This window comes from Nannobrachium achirus, assembly GCF_963921795.1.
Source record: "Nannobrachium achirus genome assembly, chromosome: 5".
Lineage (NCBI taxonomy): Eukaryota > Metazoa > Chordata > Actinopteri > Myctophiformes > Myctophidae > Nannobrachium > Nannobrachium achirus.
The window spans coordinates 49982964-50000582 of NC_137814.1; the positions used below are offsets into that span (position 1 = coordinate 49982964).

At 41.5% G+C, this 17619-nt stretch overlaps 2 protein-coding genes across 2 annotated transcripts in view; both read right to left on the reverse strand.

Annotated features, from left to right (window-relative positions):
* Positions 1–568: 568 nt before the first annotated feature.
* Positions 569–1723, reverse strand: LOC308285147 (gap junction delta-4 protein-like; the record flags this gene model as incomplete). Its single annotated transcript, XM_080725864.1, has 1 exon — positions 569–1723. One exon carries the CDS (start codon positions 1721–1723, stop codon positions 569–571), a length of 1155 nt encoding a protein of 384 aa, XP_080581990.1.
* Positions 1724–7896: 6173 nt separating this feature from the next.
* The window catches only part of LOC308284589 (cyclin-Y), a 41547-nt gene continuing 31824 nt past the window's right edge, over positions 7897–17619 (reverse strand). The window contains exons 3-11 of the mRNA XM_080725255.1: positions 17374–17391; positions 15780–15814; positions 13513–13607; positions 13040–13075; positions 12527–12584; positions 11783–11902; positions 10691–10857; positions 10123–10285; positions 7897–9300 (exon numbers count right to left, since the gene is read on the reverse strand). Of these exons, the coding sequence (XP_080581381.1) occupies positions 9184–9300; positions 10123–10285; positions 10691–10857; positions 11783–11902; positions 12527–12584; positions 13040–13075; positions 13513–13607; positions 15780–15814; positions 17374–17391 (809 nt within the window). The 3' untranslated portion in view covers positions 7897–9183. The remainder of the gene's footprint in view (positions 9301–10122; positions 10286–10690; positions 10858–11782; positions 11903–12526; positions 12585–13039; positions 13076–13512; positions 13608–15779; positions 15815–17373; positions 17392–17619) is intronic.

Below are 17619 nucleotides of genomic sequence, written 5' to 3' on the forward strand. Positions count from 1 at the left end.
TTAATACGAATAATCTCACTGAAACAATGCATGCTTTGCAATAGACAACCGCCCTCGGCCAGTCTCCCAATGCTGCAATAGTACCCAGGACACATTACACCAGGGTTCCCCAATTAGTTTTCCCCAAGGGCCGAATTATGTCTAGGGTACCAAGCCGAGGGCCACAACATTGCAGGGGCGACAGTGGCGTTCCCACTACTCCAGCGACAGTTTTCGTTGTTGTCGGGTGAAAATCTTGTATGTCCAAAACCAACTACGTTTTGAATTTATCATTTTAAAAATGATTTAAACTAGTGAAAACAGACGATCTACAAGCACACAACGCCTCGCACTGCGAGGCGTTGTGTGCTTGTAGATCGGCTGTTTTCACTACTTTTGTGCGACGGCCTTGTATGATTTGCGAAAGAATGTACAAATTTGGAGTTACAAGATTTCCACCTGACAACGACGATATACTAGTGTTGTTGCTGCTCTTATACCACCATTATTACTGGGGTTGGTGGGGGCCAGACAGTAGCCCCCCGTGGGCCGCAAATGGCCTGCGGGCCGCCTATTGGGGAACCCTGCATTACACCCATGCCCTGTTGTCTCTAGCATCGCTGACATCGCTGTAGTCAGACTGCAGGTCTGAATCTATGCTGGCTGAAGCGTGCTGGCCCACCTTTCTGCCTCCTGAGCTCTGTGCAGGTCCTCCACCCTGCTGAGGGGACAGAGGTGGCCTCAGGCGGTTGTGATTTATGAAGTGTCCAAGAGACGGTGTTTCTGTGGGTTTGGGTGGGCGTGGTGCCTCCAATTTGTCATCCCTGCCCATCGAGGCTTTTTCATTGATAGATACACCAGTCTTAGGGTTGGTTCCACTGTTGAGCCTAGTAATGTGAGAGGGAACCACTCCATTGGGCATGTTTCCTGCGGCCTTGACCTCCCCGTCCTTGGCGTCGCTCCTTAAGCTGCCGCTGCGGACGGTTCTTTTATTCAGAAGAACATCGGTGTCCTCCGCCCCGCTCATGCTGGTGAAAACGCTGCTCTGCTCTCCTCTGCTCATCTCCTCCATCAGCCTCTCGCCCTGCGTCCTCCGTCTCTCCATCGCCGCCCTCATGGACGTCACCAGGTCCAGCAGGCTCAGCAGGACGGACACGGCCACGGCACCCAGCATGAAGTTGAGCATCAGGGTCTTCTCGGTGGGTCTCGAGACGTAGCACTGGACCCCGGAGGTGCAGGGCTCCTCGCGACACAGGAAGCTCTCGGGAATGGAGAAGCCAAAGAGGAAGAGCTGGCACCCGGCGAAAGCTGCTTCCAAGAGGAGACGGAGGACCACGACCAGGCAGTAAGCGCCGTGGAAACTGGTCGTCGCACAGTCACTCCGGCACGCCCGAAGAGGCGCTTTGCTGAGGGAAGCCTCTCTCGAGGAGCTCGAGTTCTCGGTCGACGCGTGGCGTGAGCACACCTGACCGCTGTCACAGCCGCAGGCTCCGGCGAGGCGGTGGCCCTGCAGAGCTTTGTGCGTGACGTACGTGGCGAAGGTCACGTGAGGGAGACAGAGGAGGACGAGGTGGAGCAGCCAGAGGCGGAGGAGGGAGACGGGAGCGAACCCGTTGAAGCAGACGCTGGAGCAGCCCGGCTGGATGGTGTTGCACACGAAACGCTCCTGCTCGTCGCCGAAGAGCGTGAAGCCGGCCAGCAGCACCACGAAGAGCCGCACGACCACCATTACCATCCACCACATCTTCCCTGGAATCATAGGAGATTTCACTTTTGTTGCAACATTTGGCATTTTGGCTTGTGAAATACTTTTAACACTTTTAACATTAAAAGTGTCACACAAGTGTCACATTTTCACACAACTCATTTAACACCAGTATATCAGTATGTTACTGTAAAGAAGATTGCATATTTTCACTGAGTCTTATATCAGATCCAAGCCAAACATTTTTCACACAAGAAACATTTGCTTTTAGTTATAGTAGTCAAACACTGATGTACCTACCCACGAAGGACACATTGTGACTTATCGTGACAACCAGTACTTCCACTGCTCCCATCTTTGTCATCGTTTCAAGTGAACGGCAATCCCATGGAAAACTGCTCTGAACCGTTTCCAGTCTCCACTAATCCCTTTTCCAATCACAAGTCACAAGTCTAAACGGACCGGACTCCAAAGCCAGTAGAGGGGTTTCAGCCCTGCCCACCCGCCGTGTCAAAAGTACATGATTCCTCACAGCCTGCTCATATCCAGACGCCTCCCAAGCGTCGCTCCTACCTCACTTTTGTCACCAGAGCCCAGAAACCTGTGTTGGGTTGGTTGGCTATTCTTATCAGGCCTAAAGCAAGGCCGTCGTCAAAGCATTGTTGGAATAGCTAAGCAGTGTGCCAGTCAGCCTTGCCCTTTATGCTGTGGGATGAAGGAGAGTTGTAAAGATTAATTGTAAAGGAGCGTAACGCGATGGGTCGCATGCACGGAGCCCTGCAACATTGTTTATTTTAAATCGGGCTCAATATGTATATGTATGTATGTGTCCATTTTAAGCTCACTGGTGTTACAATTCAGAACAACGCTAAAGCAAGTTCACATTATTCCGTGTTGCCATTGTGTTCAGAAGTCCCAAACCGTTAAACACAGATGTGTTGAAAGCAGGCCTGGAATTTCTGCATTTTAGGCCGGGGCAAGGCCACTGGGCCTTTGGTGCTGTCCATTTTTTGAGGGCACAAAGGTCAAATGCCAGGGCAGGGAAGGCCATCAAATAAAACAAGATTTTAAGGATGTTAAACTAATCTGCAGTGAAATAGATATACATGATGGTATTTTCAATCTGATCCGTGCTCAACCCTGCACCAATCAAAGTCACTGGATTGGTTTAAAGGGGAGTTAAGATTTTAGAATCTCAAAAAGACACCGGTGTCTACATGACATTCATCCAACCTTTATTTATTCTCGAAAATACATTGAGGTTGCCCTCATTTGCTGAGCCGACGAGATTGCCGTCGAAATCACTGGTGTCTACTGTCTACATACAGTATTGACAAGAAAGAGACAGAGGAGAAAGTGGTACAGTGACAGTCAGCTGGGGCATTAAGGCCACTGTGGCATCAGGTTATGCCATTGGTTTGAGGGGCACAAGGCCAAACAGAGGGGCAACGACGGCCATGGCCTTCGTGGCCTCCATGAAATTCCTGGCCTGGTTGAAAGCATTTCATTTTCTCTAGTGGCTGAGTAAGATCAAATAGCCATGTGGCAATGAATTTGTAAATGAACACTCTTATATGGAAATATAAACAAAATGTACAACCTCAACCGAGTTCACCATATCGTCGTTGCCCGATGAAAACCTTGTATGTCCAAAACCGTTCGTTAAGCATTTATCATTTTAAAAATGATTTAAACTAGTGAAAACAGCCGATCTACAAGCACACAACGCCTCGCACCGCGAGGCGTTGTGTGCTTGTAGATCTGCCGTTTTCACTACTTTTGTGCGACGGCCTTGTCTGATGAAGCAGGGCTTTACTTTGCGAAAGAACATACAAATTTGAAACTTGGAGATACGAGGTTTCCACCCGACGACGACAATATATTTTGTGTACACACCTGGTACACACGTCATGCTTTTAACCCTGTAGCAATTTGATTCTCAAGAACGTAAAGTGTGTTATAAATAAAATGCATTATTATTATTGCCCATTAAGTCAAATAAACCAAGATGACAGACAAGGGAAAGTGTATTTTTATTATAAACAACACATCAACAGCTCTGTATAAATAATTAACAATTAACTTCATGATCTCTCTCTCTCTCTCTCTCTCTCAGCTTTCAGCTTTTAATATTTGTTTATACACTGTACAAAGTCAATCTGCAAAATAATTATATTTTAGTGCCTCGGCTGTCTGACAAATAATACAACTATAAACCAAAATTGTCTGTTGGGTGGAAACCTCGTGTCAAAAACTGTCACTCTTCAGGATTCAAATTTAAAAAATGGCAAAAGTAGCAGATCTACAAGCTCAAAACACATCACTCGCATTTCGAGCTTGCAGATCTGCTACTTTTGATGCTTTTGTGTGACGCTGTAGTATGATCAAGTAGAGCGTTGATTTGCAAAAAAATAAATAAAATAAAAAACAGTAAAAATCTGGAGGTTTCTGCTCAACATTGCACTAAGCAGAAAAAAAAAGAAAGAAACCGCTTGCTGTCGGGCAGAAACCTCTCATCTCCATAATTTAAATTGTCGTTTTTATCGTAAATTAATGCCCTACTTGATCATACTACAGCATTCATGTCCATGAATTGCATTATACCAAGGACCTCCGATGTAAACAAGACCGTAAAAGGACTTTTTTTTACGATCGTAGATCTCCTACTTTTGCTATTTTAGAATTTTCAAGTTTCCAATTTCCACCCGACTAGAGACAAAAAGACAATAGATTGGTGGACATACTGCCATAGGTTTCAGTGGAATGGTAAAACAACAAACTCAATTTAAGTATACGTTTTTTTTAATATCAAGAACTTGGCTCAGTCAGGTTTATTTTCCTTCTTTCACCTTGAGAAGGCTAACATACTCTTTAAAGCAAGTGTATTAAAACCCTTTATTAAACTTTGTTTTATCTATAAAAAAATGTTTTCTCAGTCATTGTCAATCACTCTCAATGGTTTCCCAACATTTCAACGTATTCCCATCCGACAGTAGAATGTTTCAGAAGTTTTAAAAAGGCATTGCAAAACACAGCTGCGTACTGGACTGACACTCCGCTTTGTGCTTTCATGAATGCCTCCAAACAGCGGCTTTGTCCATGTTACGTTTTTAAGGCAACTATAGCTGATGCTTCCACTCGGCCAGTGATTGAGCACGCAAGGCCGTTGGGGTGTCTTGCTCACGCCAAGGACACTTAAAAACACGACACAAGGCCTGCAGACGCCCAGACATGCGTCCGGGTGCGTAGGGGTTTAACACTGTGATCTTTCAAAACACACCAACAGCAGCAGCCATCGCCGTTCGTAAAGCATGTCACTTCTGCCTGAGGCAGAGTCAAATTAGGACAAGGGTGCGAGGTTAAGGTTAAGGTCATTCCTTGAACCAGCTGGGGTATGTTGTGTACTGCCAGGGTTCAGTGGTCTTACGCCAGGGGTCTGGCAGGAGTTTTCGCCAGCTCTCGCATAAACAAACCGGAGGGCCGGCTACGCTATAACTGGCTGCAGCGGAAGCAACGGAGCGTGTAAATATTTTTGAATTAAATCACTTTTAAAGTGGGCATCAGTCCAGTTGGTGTGCATCCGTTATTCTTTTCTCATTGCCGGTAGCTTTAAGCCTTTAGTGTCAAGCACATGGTTTACAATTTCTTTATGTGCACACATGCCAGCAAAACCTTAAGGCCAAGCTATTTGGAGTATTGTAGTAATTACAGCAGCTCAAGAACTGGACTAATTGATTACTTCAACTTTACAGTATGAGACAGCAGTTTTTACAAAATGCCTTTTGAAGCTGTAATTGCAGATGACATCTGTAATGTGCGTTTTACCCCCATTTCGTCAAGAAATTGGTTGACTGAGCTCATGGTTGAAATAGGTACAGTACAGTAATACAGCAGTAATGTTTGAACTCGATTTTGAAGCTTCAGGGAGTTTGCAATGTCTACTACAACCTGGGGCAGAATGGAGACGTTCAAATTACAGCTACATCTTAAAGAAAGCGGTTATTTCTCTTTAACTCACTTCTGGGGTCATTAGGGTTTTTTGGGCACCCCAGACAGTTTCTTGATTCCATATTTAGATGGTATTCATTTACAGCCCACGTGTGGTGCCGATATAGCAGTGCAAAAATGAAGAAACTTCAGGTGGCATATAATGATGCTTTTAGAATATTTCTGAAACTCCCAAGATGGACTAGTGCTAGTGAAATGTTTGTGACTAGTAATATACCAACCTTTCATGCGATACTGAGGAACTTTATGTTTAAATGTATGTGTAGACTCATTGATTCAAAGAATGAATGAATTATGGCCTTGACAGAGATCACACAGAGTGATATAAGATATACATCCTGCTTCTGGAAACACTGGAGGCAATGTTCATATGTTTTTTAACCCATTTAGGCCTAAAATTATTGGATGCTTTAACTATTAAAAAATAGCAGATATACAAGCTCACAGCGCGGCACTGAGTGCCGCGCTGCGAGCTTGTAGATCTGCTATTTTTGAAATTTGTGCAAATCTTTGAATATATGTATTTTTAAAGCAAACGTTTGTAACTCACATTTTGCTTCTGGGTGGTCCCTGGAACTAAATATTTTGAGATGGGGGTCCGTGGCCAAATACATATCATTTTGGGGGTCCTTCACATGAAAGAGTTTGGGAACCACTGACATAGTTGTCTCTCAAGAACAGACTAACTGAGCTCCGGTTAAGTGAAAAAGGACCTTGTCTTTGACGATGGATAGCCAGATTGCTGACATAGATTTTTCAAAAAACCTTGGAAGGATTCAAAAGACTTATAGAATCGGGTCAAAATTCAAATTTTCAATATTTTTCTAAAATAGCAGCGCGGCACTCGGTGCCGCGCTGTGAGCTTGTACATCTGCTATTTTTTAATAGTTAAAGCATAAAATAATAATACACAATAATGTGTCCCCGTTCTGAATGGGTTAAAATGAATGTAAACAGTCTGGAACTGTATATATCGGTATTGTTTGTCTGTTTTTTTGTATACATGTTTTTATGGACCATGTGTCTGAAATAAAGTTTATCATCATCTTATCTTATCATTTTATCAGACACTCCTATATAAATTCCCATAATCCCATTGTAACTTCAAACTCCATTTTAACCACGTTAAACACACATCCATGTGTCTGTTGACTAAATCTTGTCCTAATGCATGAGTGGGCCGCATTGTTTATCTTTTGTTCGTTTCTTTTAATGACATTTTTAATAAAATTAAACAAATAAAATGTATGGAAAAAGAGATTGAAAAAACACAGGCTCTAAATATTGAATCAGGAAATGTAAAAAACTGTCAGGGGCGCACACAAATCGCCCGAGTAGACGTTAGAATGTGGAAGAGAAACACCCCTGTAATATTGTGATTAATTCTAATCAAGTCCCTCCCTTCAAGAGTCTGATGTGTGCACATACTTCTAACTGATTCACACATTCCGCATCAGGGCCATTATTTTGTCCTAAAAACACCAGTGCAACTTCTAAACAAAACCAGCAGATGTCACCAGAGAGTGGGGATTCACCGGTCTTAACTGTACAGCAGGCTTCAGTGGGATTTCCTACATTTCTAAATCCCGCATTGTCACATGATGAGCTTCATTTATTTTTGAAATTGGCTATAATGAATACACAGACATCAAAACACAGCGTTTATGATGTCTAAAGCGTTTAGTTAATCTGGGCGTATGGTTCATATTTTATGATATGACAAAAAAGGGGTCAGCTGAATGTCTGATTGTGCATATCCTTACGAGCTGTACAGGAATGTGTCGCACTAACTGTCTGCAGGAATGTTGTGGCGTGCACTAGGGCATTCACCAAATATTCGAATATCAAAGTCACTATTCGACGTTGTTCACCAAAGTCGAATATTCGCTTTTCTTTTCTTTTTTTTCCTCTTTAAAAATATATATAGTTTATAAAGCTTGGCTAGATAGGAAGTCATAAGAATGAGTTGTCAATGCCCCTGGTGGATGAATTTGTTAATGCTCTTTACCAGGGGTTCTCAAACCTTTTTAGGCCATGACCCCCAAAATAAACACATTTGAACTGGGGACCCCCAACCCGGACAAGCACTCGGTTCCGCAGATAAATATTGTGAAAATAGCAGATCTACATGCTCACAACGCCTCGCAACGCGAGGCGTTGTGAGCATGTAGATCGGCTATTTTCACAATGTTCGCCTCCTGCTTACTTAATATTTGACAGTTTGGCCAGTCCTGTCGAATATTCGTCTATTCGAATACTTTGAGCTTGATTAATTCGAATACTAAAAATCACTATTCGTGAATGCCCTAGCGTGCACTATTCCTTATTCACTCTCCCCTTCCCAATTAGTTACTTCTTTTAGTTTGGTCTTTCGCCTTTGAAATCCCGGCATAACCCAAACGATGCACAACGCCTGACAACACCAAACTCTTAAAAACGGACTACCTGAGTTACTGGGAGGTACACTAGAAATATTGTAAACCTTGGATATGAAGCTTAAAGAGGCAATCACGCTAAAGCCTTATTTATGCTTCCTTCGTGCCATGGTGTCGTGCACTGACAACTGACGAGAACAGCCGATCTACAAGCTCACGACACGTCGCAGCCGCAAAACACTTTGTGAGCTTGTGGATCGGCTATTCTCGGCGCAAGACTCGAGTCGCGTGACAAAGTATGACTCCGGCTTAACTCATCTATTCAACGAAACATGTTTGGAAAAATCCAGACAAAGGTCCCAGTGCTACGCTGCTCTTCAATCTCACAAAAAATACTGAAGTTAGTCAGGGTTTGGCTCGACGAGTCAAAACACTGATTAAAATAAATAAAATACTTAAAAACTGAAACCCACAGACCCCCCTCACAAAGGCAATGTTACATCAAGTCTTTCACGTAGATCTGGATAGCCTGAACACAGATTAATCCAGCCCAAGACAGGAAGTATAACACAGAATTGTTCAACGGAAGTCCTCCTCAGAAATCGTGTTGAAGTGGACATGACCTAAATAGTTTTGAGGCTATGACTTGTTTGCAGATCCAAGCCGTGACTTTAACATTTATCCAAAAGTCTGTTGTCTCCCCCACAATTATCGCAGCAACCAGTGATTTTTTTCAAAAAAATCCATGTTACCTCTCTCTCTCTCTTTCTCTCTCTCTCTCTCTCTCTCTCTTCTGGAATGAAAGAAGAGGAGGCACAGTGAAGGCATCTGATCATGTCTGGGAAAGCTTGAAACCTTCCTAGAACTTCCATTCTCAAGTTCTAGATCCAGGATGGGTTCCATTTCAGGTTAAGAATCGCCAGTGCCACGTCTAGGTATCTTGGCTTTCCGGGCCCATTTAGCAGGATCATTTTGTGTTCACCTGGGACACAGCTCCATTGTTGGGCACCCCACAGAGACACGTCCCGAGCCAAGGTGCAGCACAGTACTTTGGGGGCTCCCGTCCTGCCCAGGGGTCCGGGGGGGGGGGAGGGTATGGCAGTGGGTTTGTAGTGGTTAGGACAGGATCGCAGGGACCCATTTGATCCCACAGAGGTTGTCCATGCTGGCGGAGCGCTTCCTGGCAGACTTTCGCACATCTTTGTACTTGTCGTCACAGAGCCTGGAGATTGCCTGAGAGAGAGGAGAGAGAGACACACGTTCTTAAACACTTACACGTACCAGCAGTTCTCAAATGGTTTCATGTCAAGGAGCCACCAAATTCATATATCGTCACTGTCTGCCCAAAACCTCTTAACTCAATTTTTGAGGTTTTTAATTTTTTTGGCATAAATTAGGGCTATTGAACACCCTTTACATCTGAGTGTTGGTTAAAATAATATTGAACCAATGGAAAGTAGTAAAAAGTACTTGGGACAAAACCTCCTAACTCCACACTTTCTGCCAAACCAGCTAACTCCACCCGATTGGCCCTCTCTTCTTTTCATAAATATGTGCTATTGAACACCCTTTACGTCTGTGTGTTGGTTAAAATAATATTGAACCAATGAACAGTAGTAAAAAGCCCTTCAGTCAAAACCTCCTAACTCGAAAATGATCATTTTGGAGTTAGGAGGTTTCGGCCCGACAGCAGAGATATATTTGGCTACGGACCCCATCTGACAAGGTTTTGTGCAAGGATCCGCCAGACGAGAGATTTGTATTTAAACATTCTGAATTATTAAAAAGAAAATGTTTTACAAGCTCGCAGCACGGCACAATTTCTTTAGACGGAATTCAGATCCACCTGCCCAACAATTTCTGTAGAACACAATCAGTAACACATCATCTTGTGAGAGAACTTGTAGTTGTAGAGATAGATTTCTTGGTCTCACAAAGCGTGATTCTGGTTCCATTACCATTCTGCTCACATTAGTTGATTGACGGATTAAACCTATAGGATTTCAAATTGTTCAAGAGGGTTTCATTCAGGAGGAACAAACAAATGTAACACACCTCTAGTTTTTGGGCCTTGTCCCTGCTGAGTGGCTCCAGGGGGAAGCTGAGGTTGTTGGTCTCAGACAGGGAGCGCAGGTCAAAGTAGTACTTGGCATAGACGCTGGACGGCACGTTGATGTTGAACTGAAGCAGCTCCAGGAACTGTCGCTCCAGCTCGTTCCTGAAGAAGGGAAGGGAAATGGCAGCCGCTTTTAAATGGGATGGCAAATATGGTGGCTGCAGCTTTAGAGTTATGAGGAGCAGACTTGTGACCGGAACCGCCTGCGAACGACGGGAAAGATCTAGGAAGGTAAATGAGAAACTATGTCTCCTCCTTGAAAAACAGCTGTCACTATGCCTGTCGGGGTTACACACTTCTATTTGCCAGTGGCCAACATTAGAGGGCTGTGTAGTTGTGCTGGGCAGTGCCCAGTTCTAATGTAAACTGTATAGTATATCGTCACTTTTTATCTAGGGTCCGACTTTAACTGGTGGCAAGTATCTGCACTGTGCTGCATTTGACGTCAATGTTTTCATTATTTGTCAAGGATTAGAACAGACACACACATCACCCATCATCACTCACATGTCCTCCACTGTGATTTCTTTGAGGATCTGGCAGTAGTCCACGTTCCACACAGCCTGGTCGTCCCAGACCTTGGAGGCCAGCAGGATGGCGCCCAGGACGATGCGTTTCCAGTTCCCCGGGCAGATGTCCATCTCTGCATACGTCAGTAGCCTCTCCAGATACACCTGGATACACAAACAGCCCAGGGGAGGGGGAATAAGGGTTCTGGCAAACAATCTTTCCCCCACACAATGGCATGCATGCTCATGGATTAAAGCAAAATTAAATGTCAATAATGTTGTCCACACTAGCGCTGTTGTCCACACTAGTATGTACAATTATGATGTTTTAGTACAGGGTTCCCACACATTTTTTTACCAATTCATTTCCAAAACTTTACCAGAATATTTAACCCAATTTCCAGGACTATATAACAGTAATTCAGCTCAATAACATACTCCTATGCGCAATGCCCAAAGACAGGTAGTGTAGTGTTTTCAGGCCATGACCCCCGAAATCATGTTTCAACTGGGGACCCAGCACCCTGACGAGCACTAAGAGTTGAGGAATTTTGTATAACACCGTTCTATTGTGAACATAGCAGATCTACATGCTCACAACGGGAGCATGTAGACCTGCTATTTTTCTGTCTCTAATATTTGACAATTTGGCCCATGTTTAATTTGTCATTTCAGAGGTATTAACAAAATCAATAACCAAAGACAATGCATAGCAGTTTTTTCAGGACCCTTGATACATTCCAAAACCTTTCCAGTGCTGGAAAAATATTTTTCTAATTTAAAAATATTTCCAGGAATTTAATGACCGTGGGAACCCTGTTAGTAACATTGTTCATGATGTTCATACTGCCAACCAGGTGAAGAAATCAGATTGAGGCTTTAACATTTGCTTTTATGAAATATACCAGACCATTAAGATTTTATGGAAGACGCTTCTGCACATCTTGCTACTGTAGTTTGACCACTTTCAAATGCTGTAATCTAAAAAAATATTAACCACCCATGTCCAGGAGACATAACACTCATTTATTGAAACGGTCCGAATAGTGCAAGGCATCAACGTGTGAGTGTGTGTGTGCTGTCAGTTTACCAGTGTGACGATGGCACACTCAGCCGTGAGCTGTGCAGCACTGAACAGCGTTCTGACAAAACGGTAGATCTGCTTCTGTTCTGGGTCCTGCTGGTTGTAGTCCGGAGGAACCACTGATTTCTGGAGGAGAGAGGAGAGTGCAGAACCAGTTCAGAGCAGTGTTGATTTCGTCGACTAAAACTATGACGAAAAATGTTTGTCGACCGTGTTTTTTTCACTGACGAGAACTAAATAAAAAATAATCAAAAACTAAGCTGTGGTGACTAAAACTAAGACTAAATATATTGATAATTTCGTCAACAAAATAAAAACTAGACTAAAATGTTAGGGAGGGACTAGTGGAGAAGAGAGTAATTTTATGTTTCGTTGCTCTCAGGTATAGCTGATCGACAAGCTTGCTTGTAGATCTGCTATTTTCAGCACACAATTGTAAAATCAGTCATTACGATGCCATCAAGGCCTGCCAAAAAAAAACATTTTAGTCGACTAAATCAACTGTAGATTTAGTCGCCTAAAATCTTATATTTAGTCGACTAAAATTAGACTAAAACTAATACTTTTCAGGTGACTAAAATTAGACTAAAACTAATACTTTTCAGGTGACTAAATTATGACTAAAACTAAATACATTTTTATTCAAAAGACTATGACAAACTAAATCAAAATTTGCTGTCAAAAACAACACTGGTTCAGAGAGTTGTTATATTCACAGGAAAACCACAGATGACATGAGGTGATCATTACCGAGAGCGGGTGTAGCTTCTCATCAAAGATCTCTTGCAGAATGCTTCCATCTGTGTCCCTGGGAAGCAGTCAGTAGCACAAAGCAAATCAGATTCATTTACCGTTATGTGAAATATTGTAGTAGGTAGTTATGGTATAACAAATTTATATTGTCTCTGTCGCGTGTCCAAAACGGTTACTTTTCAGGATTCAAATTGAAAAATAAAAAGTAGCAGACCGACAAGCTCAAAACGGGCGCTTCACACTGTGTTTAGTGCTTGAATTATGCAATTTTTATGTTTTTTGTGTGACGCTGTAATTATGATCAAGTAGGGCACAGAAAAAAATAAACACAAAAATTTAAATATTGAGGTTTCTTCCCGACAGCAACAGTTTATGTTGCATTGCTTTGTTCTATATTTTATTTTATTTAAAAATGTATTCATGTAACCATTGGACGGTATCCTTTTGGCAATTATATATATGTGGAGTATATAACCAAATGTAGAAAATGAAAGTTTTGCTCATGCTCACCTGTTTTTTATGTGATAGTAAATGGCCAATGCTACACTGTACGGACAGACAGAAAAGAGAAAGATGGTGAAATCGTGTAGTGCTCATTCATTCATGTTCAAGATTCACAATTACAACATAGCAAAACCTGAGAATGTAAAAATAGACCCTGAAATACAAACATTTAGATCCATTTTGACATTCTCAGAGGTAAACTTGTGATGCATTGAGCAGATTTAGACTGGCTATTTTAGAAATAATTTTGCAGGACTTGACAGGAAATGGTTAAAACCATGAAAAGACAACACTTATGCAATATCACGATATTATGACATCCAAACTGCTCAGCCCTAATGCTGTATTGTTTGCATTCCAATGAAAAGAATATCCGCATTCTTCGAATAGTTTTTTAATGCACTTTTCTTTAATAGGTAGGTATGCACAGCAGCAGCAGTCAACCTAGAGAACATTGGTTGCATTCCAGTCATGCTCACCATTTGATGGTGTACTTGAGGTTAGGCTGGCTGACTGTGTTGTCATCCAAATAAATAGTGGAACAGGAGCTGTGTTTCCGCCTTATTGTCCCATGCTGCAAAGACACACACACACAGTTATCGTGACACACATACACACACACAGTCACCGTGACACACATACACACACAGTGACCGTTATTAGAGAGTACATGTTTTTGTTCGAGCCAAATGAAGCGTGCACAGTGTGTGGGAAAGGTAATGTGACTTGCAAGCCATGCAGAAGATGATTATATTTCTCTGTGTAACAAAGCTTAAAATAATTGAGTCTCTGGTTTCAGAATACACTGGACATGAGCCATAATTATACAGAACATCTTGCTATTATCAAGGGAGCGAGTGAATTAATTTCTGCTGCTGAAAGATTAAATTAAAATATTTTTTCTTCATATGATTAATTAAAATCTCTCTGCCCTACAAAGCCAAAATGCAGTAACAATCGTAAAGGTCAAATAACTAGGGCTGTCACAATTATTACATAATCGTCTAATCGTGATTATTTGACATAATCGTGATTATCTTTCGCAATCGTCATAATCGTTTCCATGTAATTCTTTTTGGAAATAGCAGATCTACAAGATCGGCTTGTAGATCGGCTATTTCCACTATCAATGTTCTTTTTAAGTATGAAGTTGTCAAATATGTCAGTAATTTCTTTGTATATTTAGGTTATGTGTCATATCTACCATGTGCAACTCCAAAGCCTAAAAGCCAAACAGAAATGTAATTGTCAACGACAAAAACACAATTAAATCGTTAATCGCAATTATTTGAGTGACAATTAATCGTAATGTAAAATGTCATAATCGTGACAGCCCTACAAATAACCCTTTGTGATTGGGGGGAAAAACAATTACCTCAAGGACAGATGCATGTAGTGTAACATCACTTGCTGCTGCTGATGCTGATTTGGCTGACGACCAGTTGAAACAGTGACCAGTTTTTATTGTATTTTGACACTTGCTTTGGCAATGTAAACGTATGTTTTCTCATGCCAATAAAGCTCCTTTGAATTGAAACTCTTTTAAATCTATTTTTCAGTCAAAGTTTTGTTTGTAGTTACTGCACTTTGGCTTTGCAGGCCTGCTATTCAACATTTTGCACAACTCTGTTTTGTATCGTGTTAAAACACTACAACATGCCAACGTTGCTTGCGAATGAAACATGCTAAAAGATGCTAAAGTAGTGGCTTTGAAATGCATTGCATAATCAAGTGATGCTGTCTACGTTAGTCTCTGATTACACAGCTAGTGAACCCGGTCCACGGGAGTGAAGCAGAGAACTGGTTGTCCATGAGCATAATTATGCATAAATGGGGAAAAGTCATGCAGTCAATATTTGAATAGCAGAAAAATACTGCTTCAAGCCGAACAATCATATGGTGTGTAAAATCAAAGCCTATAAAGCTTTTTTGTATGAGGATTTTAATGAGAAAACCAAGGTGGAGTAGTGCAAGTGAGTTGTTCTGTAACGTGGGCATTAATACTGTTCATGCACTTTTGAGAAACGTGATGTACAGATTTATGAGTCGGTTGGATGAGTCTCAAAACTCTATTATCAAACTGCTGACTAACCCCTGCCTCAGTGCTACAAGGTATCAGTCTCCGTTCTGGAAACACTGGTATGAGTGTCTCTTGTTGTAGCTGTTGTTTTATGTATTTGAGGTGTTCTTTGTGTATGTATTTTAGTGTTTTTATATGTGTTTGTATGTTCTTATGCTTCTCTTATGCTTTAAAAAACTAAAAAGGCCTTTGAGTTGAGTTTGAGTTTCCCTACTGTGTAATTATTCTTACCTCCTTAAATCACCAACCAGTGAACAATTAACGTTATATCAGCTGGCACAGCTTTTCAACAATGTTAAAATTCTAGCTGGCAATTAACATTTGTTTTGAGAGTTTGACTTGGTTAAAAGAATGGCTGCTAAATATTAATCATTCACTTTTCACATAACATGCCAGCATGCCACAATGAAACTGATTTACAAAGGGAGTATAAAATACTAGTTAACATGTTCACAGGGTGAAACAATATGAAATGTAATGCAATGAAGCTAAATGGGTTAAACGGCATATTCATGACATACAGTAGATAAATACCTTTGATTCCACAATATGTGTTAACTTGCAAAACAACATGACACATTGTCAATAAGCTTGTGTCACATAAATCACGTGGCAGTTAAAGTTGGCTAAGTAAAGTGACTAATGAAATACTTGCAAGACACTTACATGATTGATGAACATGCTCTTTCGTTTTTCTCGCACTGCAAATAGAAAGACAGACATCCATGTTTGTAAGAACTGTAGAGGCGGAAAACGTGTTTGTAGACTAACAGTAGCACACCTCACTTGGGCTGCATCATACTGACAAAACAGACAAAGCATACCGATAGGAACTTGTCATTTGGACAAGTAAACACACAGATTCATGGGAATGGTGTTAATGCTTGGTTAGCGGTTTCATCGGCTTGACTTGCATGCCAGGGGTTAAAACACGGCAACAAACATTGCAAGGGTAGAAGTTCACAATTGCAGAGTTTAGATACATTCACCAGGTCTACTTGAGTTTTTGTTTCAACATGAAGCCCAAGCTGGTACCACAAAGCAGTGGAAATTACAATATCACAATATTTTCCCAAGCTGTATAACGATACACAATTTTATCACAACTCTTTTTTACGTTGGTTTTTATGGTTATTGTTCAAGTTATTTGACAAAAACTAGACTCTCTGGGTTCCTTTTGGGAGGTTTAAATTGAACGTTACAAGTATGTAACTCTGACAGTATACAAATGAAATCAAATGGACCCGTAAGGTTAAGTGGAGACCTTGACATTTTAAAGTTTGAGAACTACTGATTTAGACCAAAATGCAGGTTTAAATTGAATTCTGCAATGAATCTCTGTACTTACTTTTTACAAGGCTCCCTCTATTGTATCACGATATATACGATACCTCTGAAAAGGCATATTGTGGAGACATTGTATTGTCTCAACGATAATTATCACCATATCGCCCACCCCTAGTTCTCAAACCTTTTAATTTCAAGAACACCCACAAGAGCGTAAACATGGAACCAAACTGTGAACTTGGGGGTTAATTTGGTTCCATGTATGCGCTCACAGAGTATCAGACCTGTAAGGGTCCATTTTGAACCCAGAGGGTCCCTGGACCAAACTTTGATATCCACTGCCATAAAAGAACAAGATAATAAGAATGACACGGCAGACAGCAGCACAGCATCAGCACACTTCACTCCAACCGTTATTGGCGTCAGTGGACAGAAAAGCTTTTGTTGTGAGCGGTGAGAAATCCACAATGTTAGAGCAAGTTAGAAGGGACAAAGACAAGAGAAGAATTTTAAGACCCTTTAACACAGTGGTTCTCAACATGTGGGTCAGGACCCCCAGGGGGGTCCCCACATTATTTTGGGGGGTCCCCAGATGATTAACTTAATGTGCAACGTTGTTTTCTCACTCAACAGTAAACAAACCAAAATAATGTTTTAAGTGTATAGAGCGTATCTGTACATTTCTAAAGTTACTTTTTAATACCTCTAAAATGAAAAATTAAACATTGGCCAAATTGTAAAAAAAATAGAGGCGATTGCGAGGCGTTGTGAGCATGTAGATCTGCTATTTTCACAATAGAACCATGTTATACAAAATGTAATGCCTCAACTCTTAGTGCTCGTCAGGGTGGGGAGGGGGTCCCCAGTTGAAATATTATTATTTTAGGGGTCACGGCCTGAAAAGGTTGAGAACCAGTGCCTTAACAGACCAGAGGTGAGTACATAAACAGCCCAGGAGGGGGAGACAACTCACCAGGTCTACTTGAAAGCTCTGTGGGAAAAGAAGGGGAACCAACAACAAAAACCTTCCAATTATTCAATTTATTCATGACGGCTGACAAAAGCATTACAGCAGTGGTTCTCACACAGAGCTGAAATGAATTAAAAGTTTTAATTTGTTTGGTCAATCAATACCACAATTATGTCTTCTGCGCTTCTGTGGTTTTATTGAGAAAACCATACTGTTTATGGCATTAAGATTGGGCAATTAACCAACAAG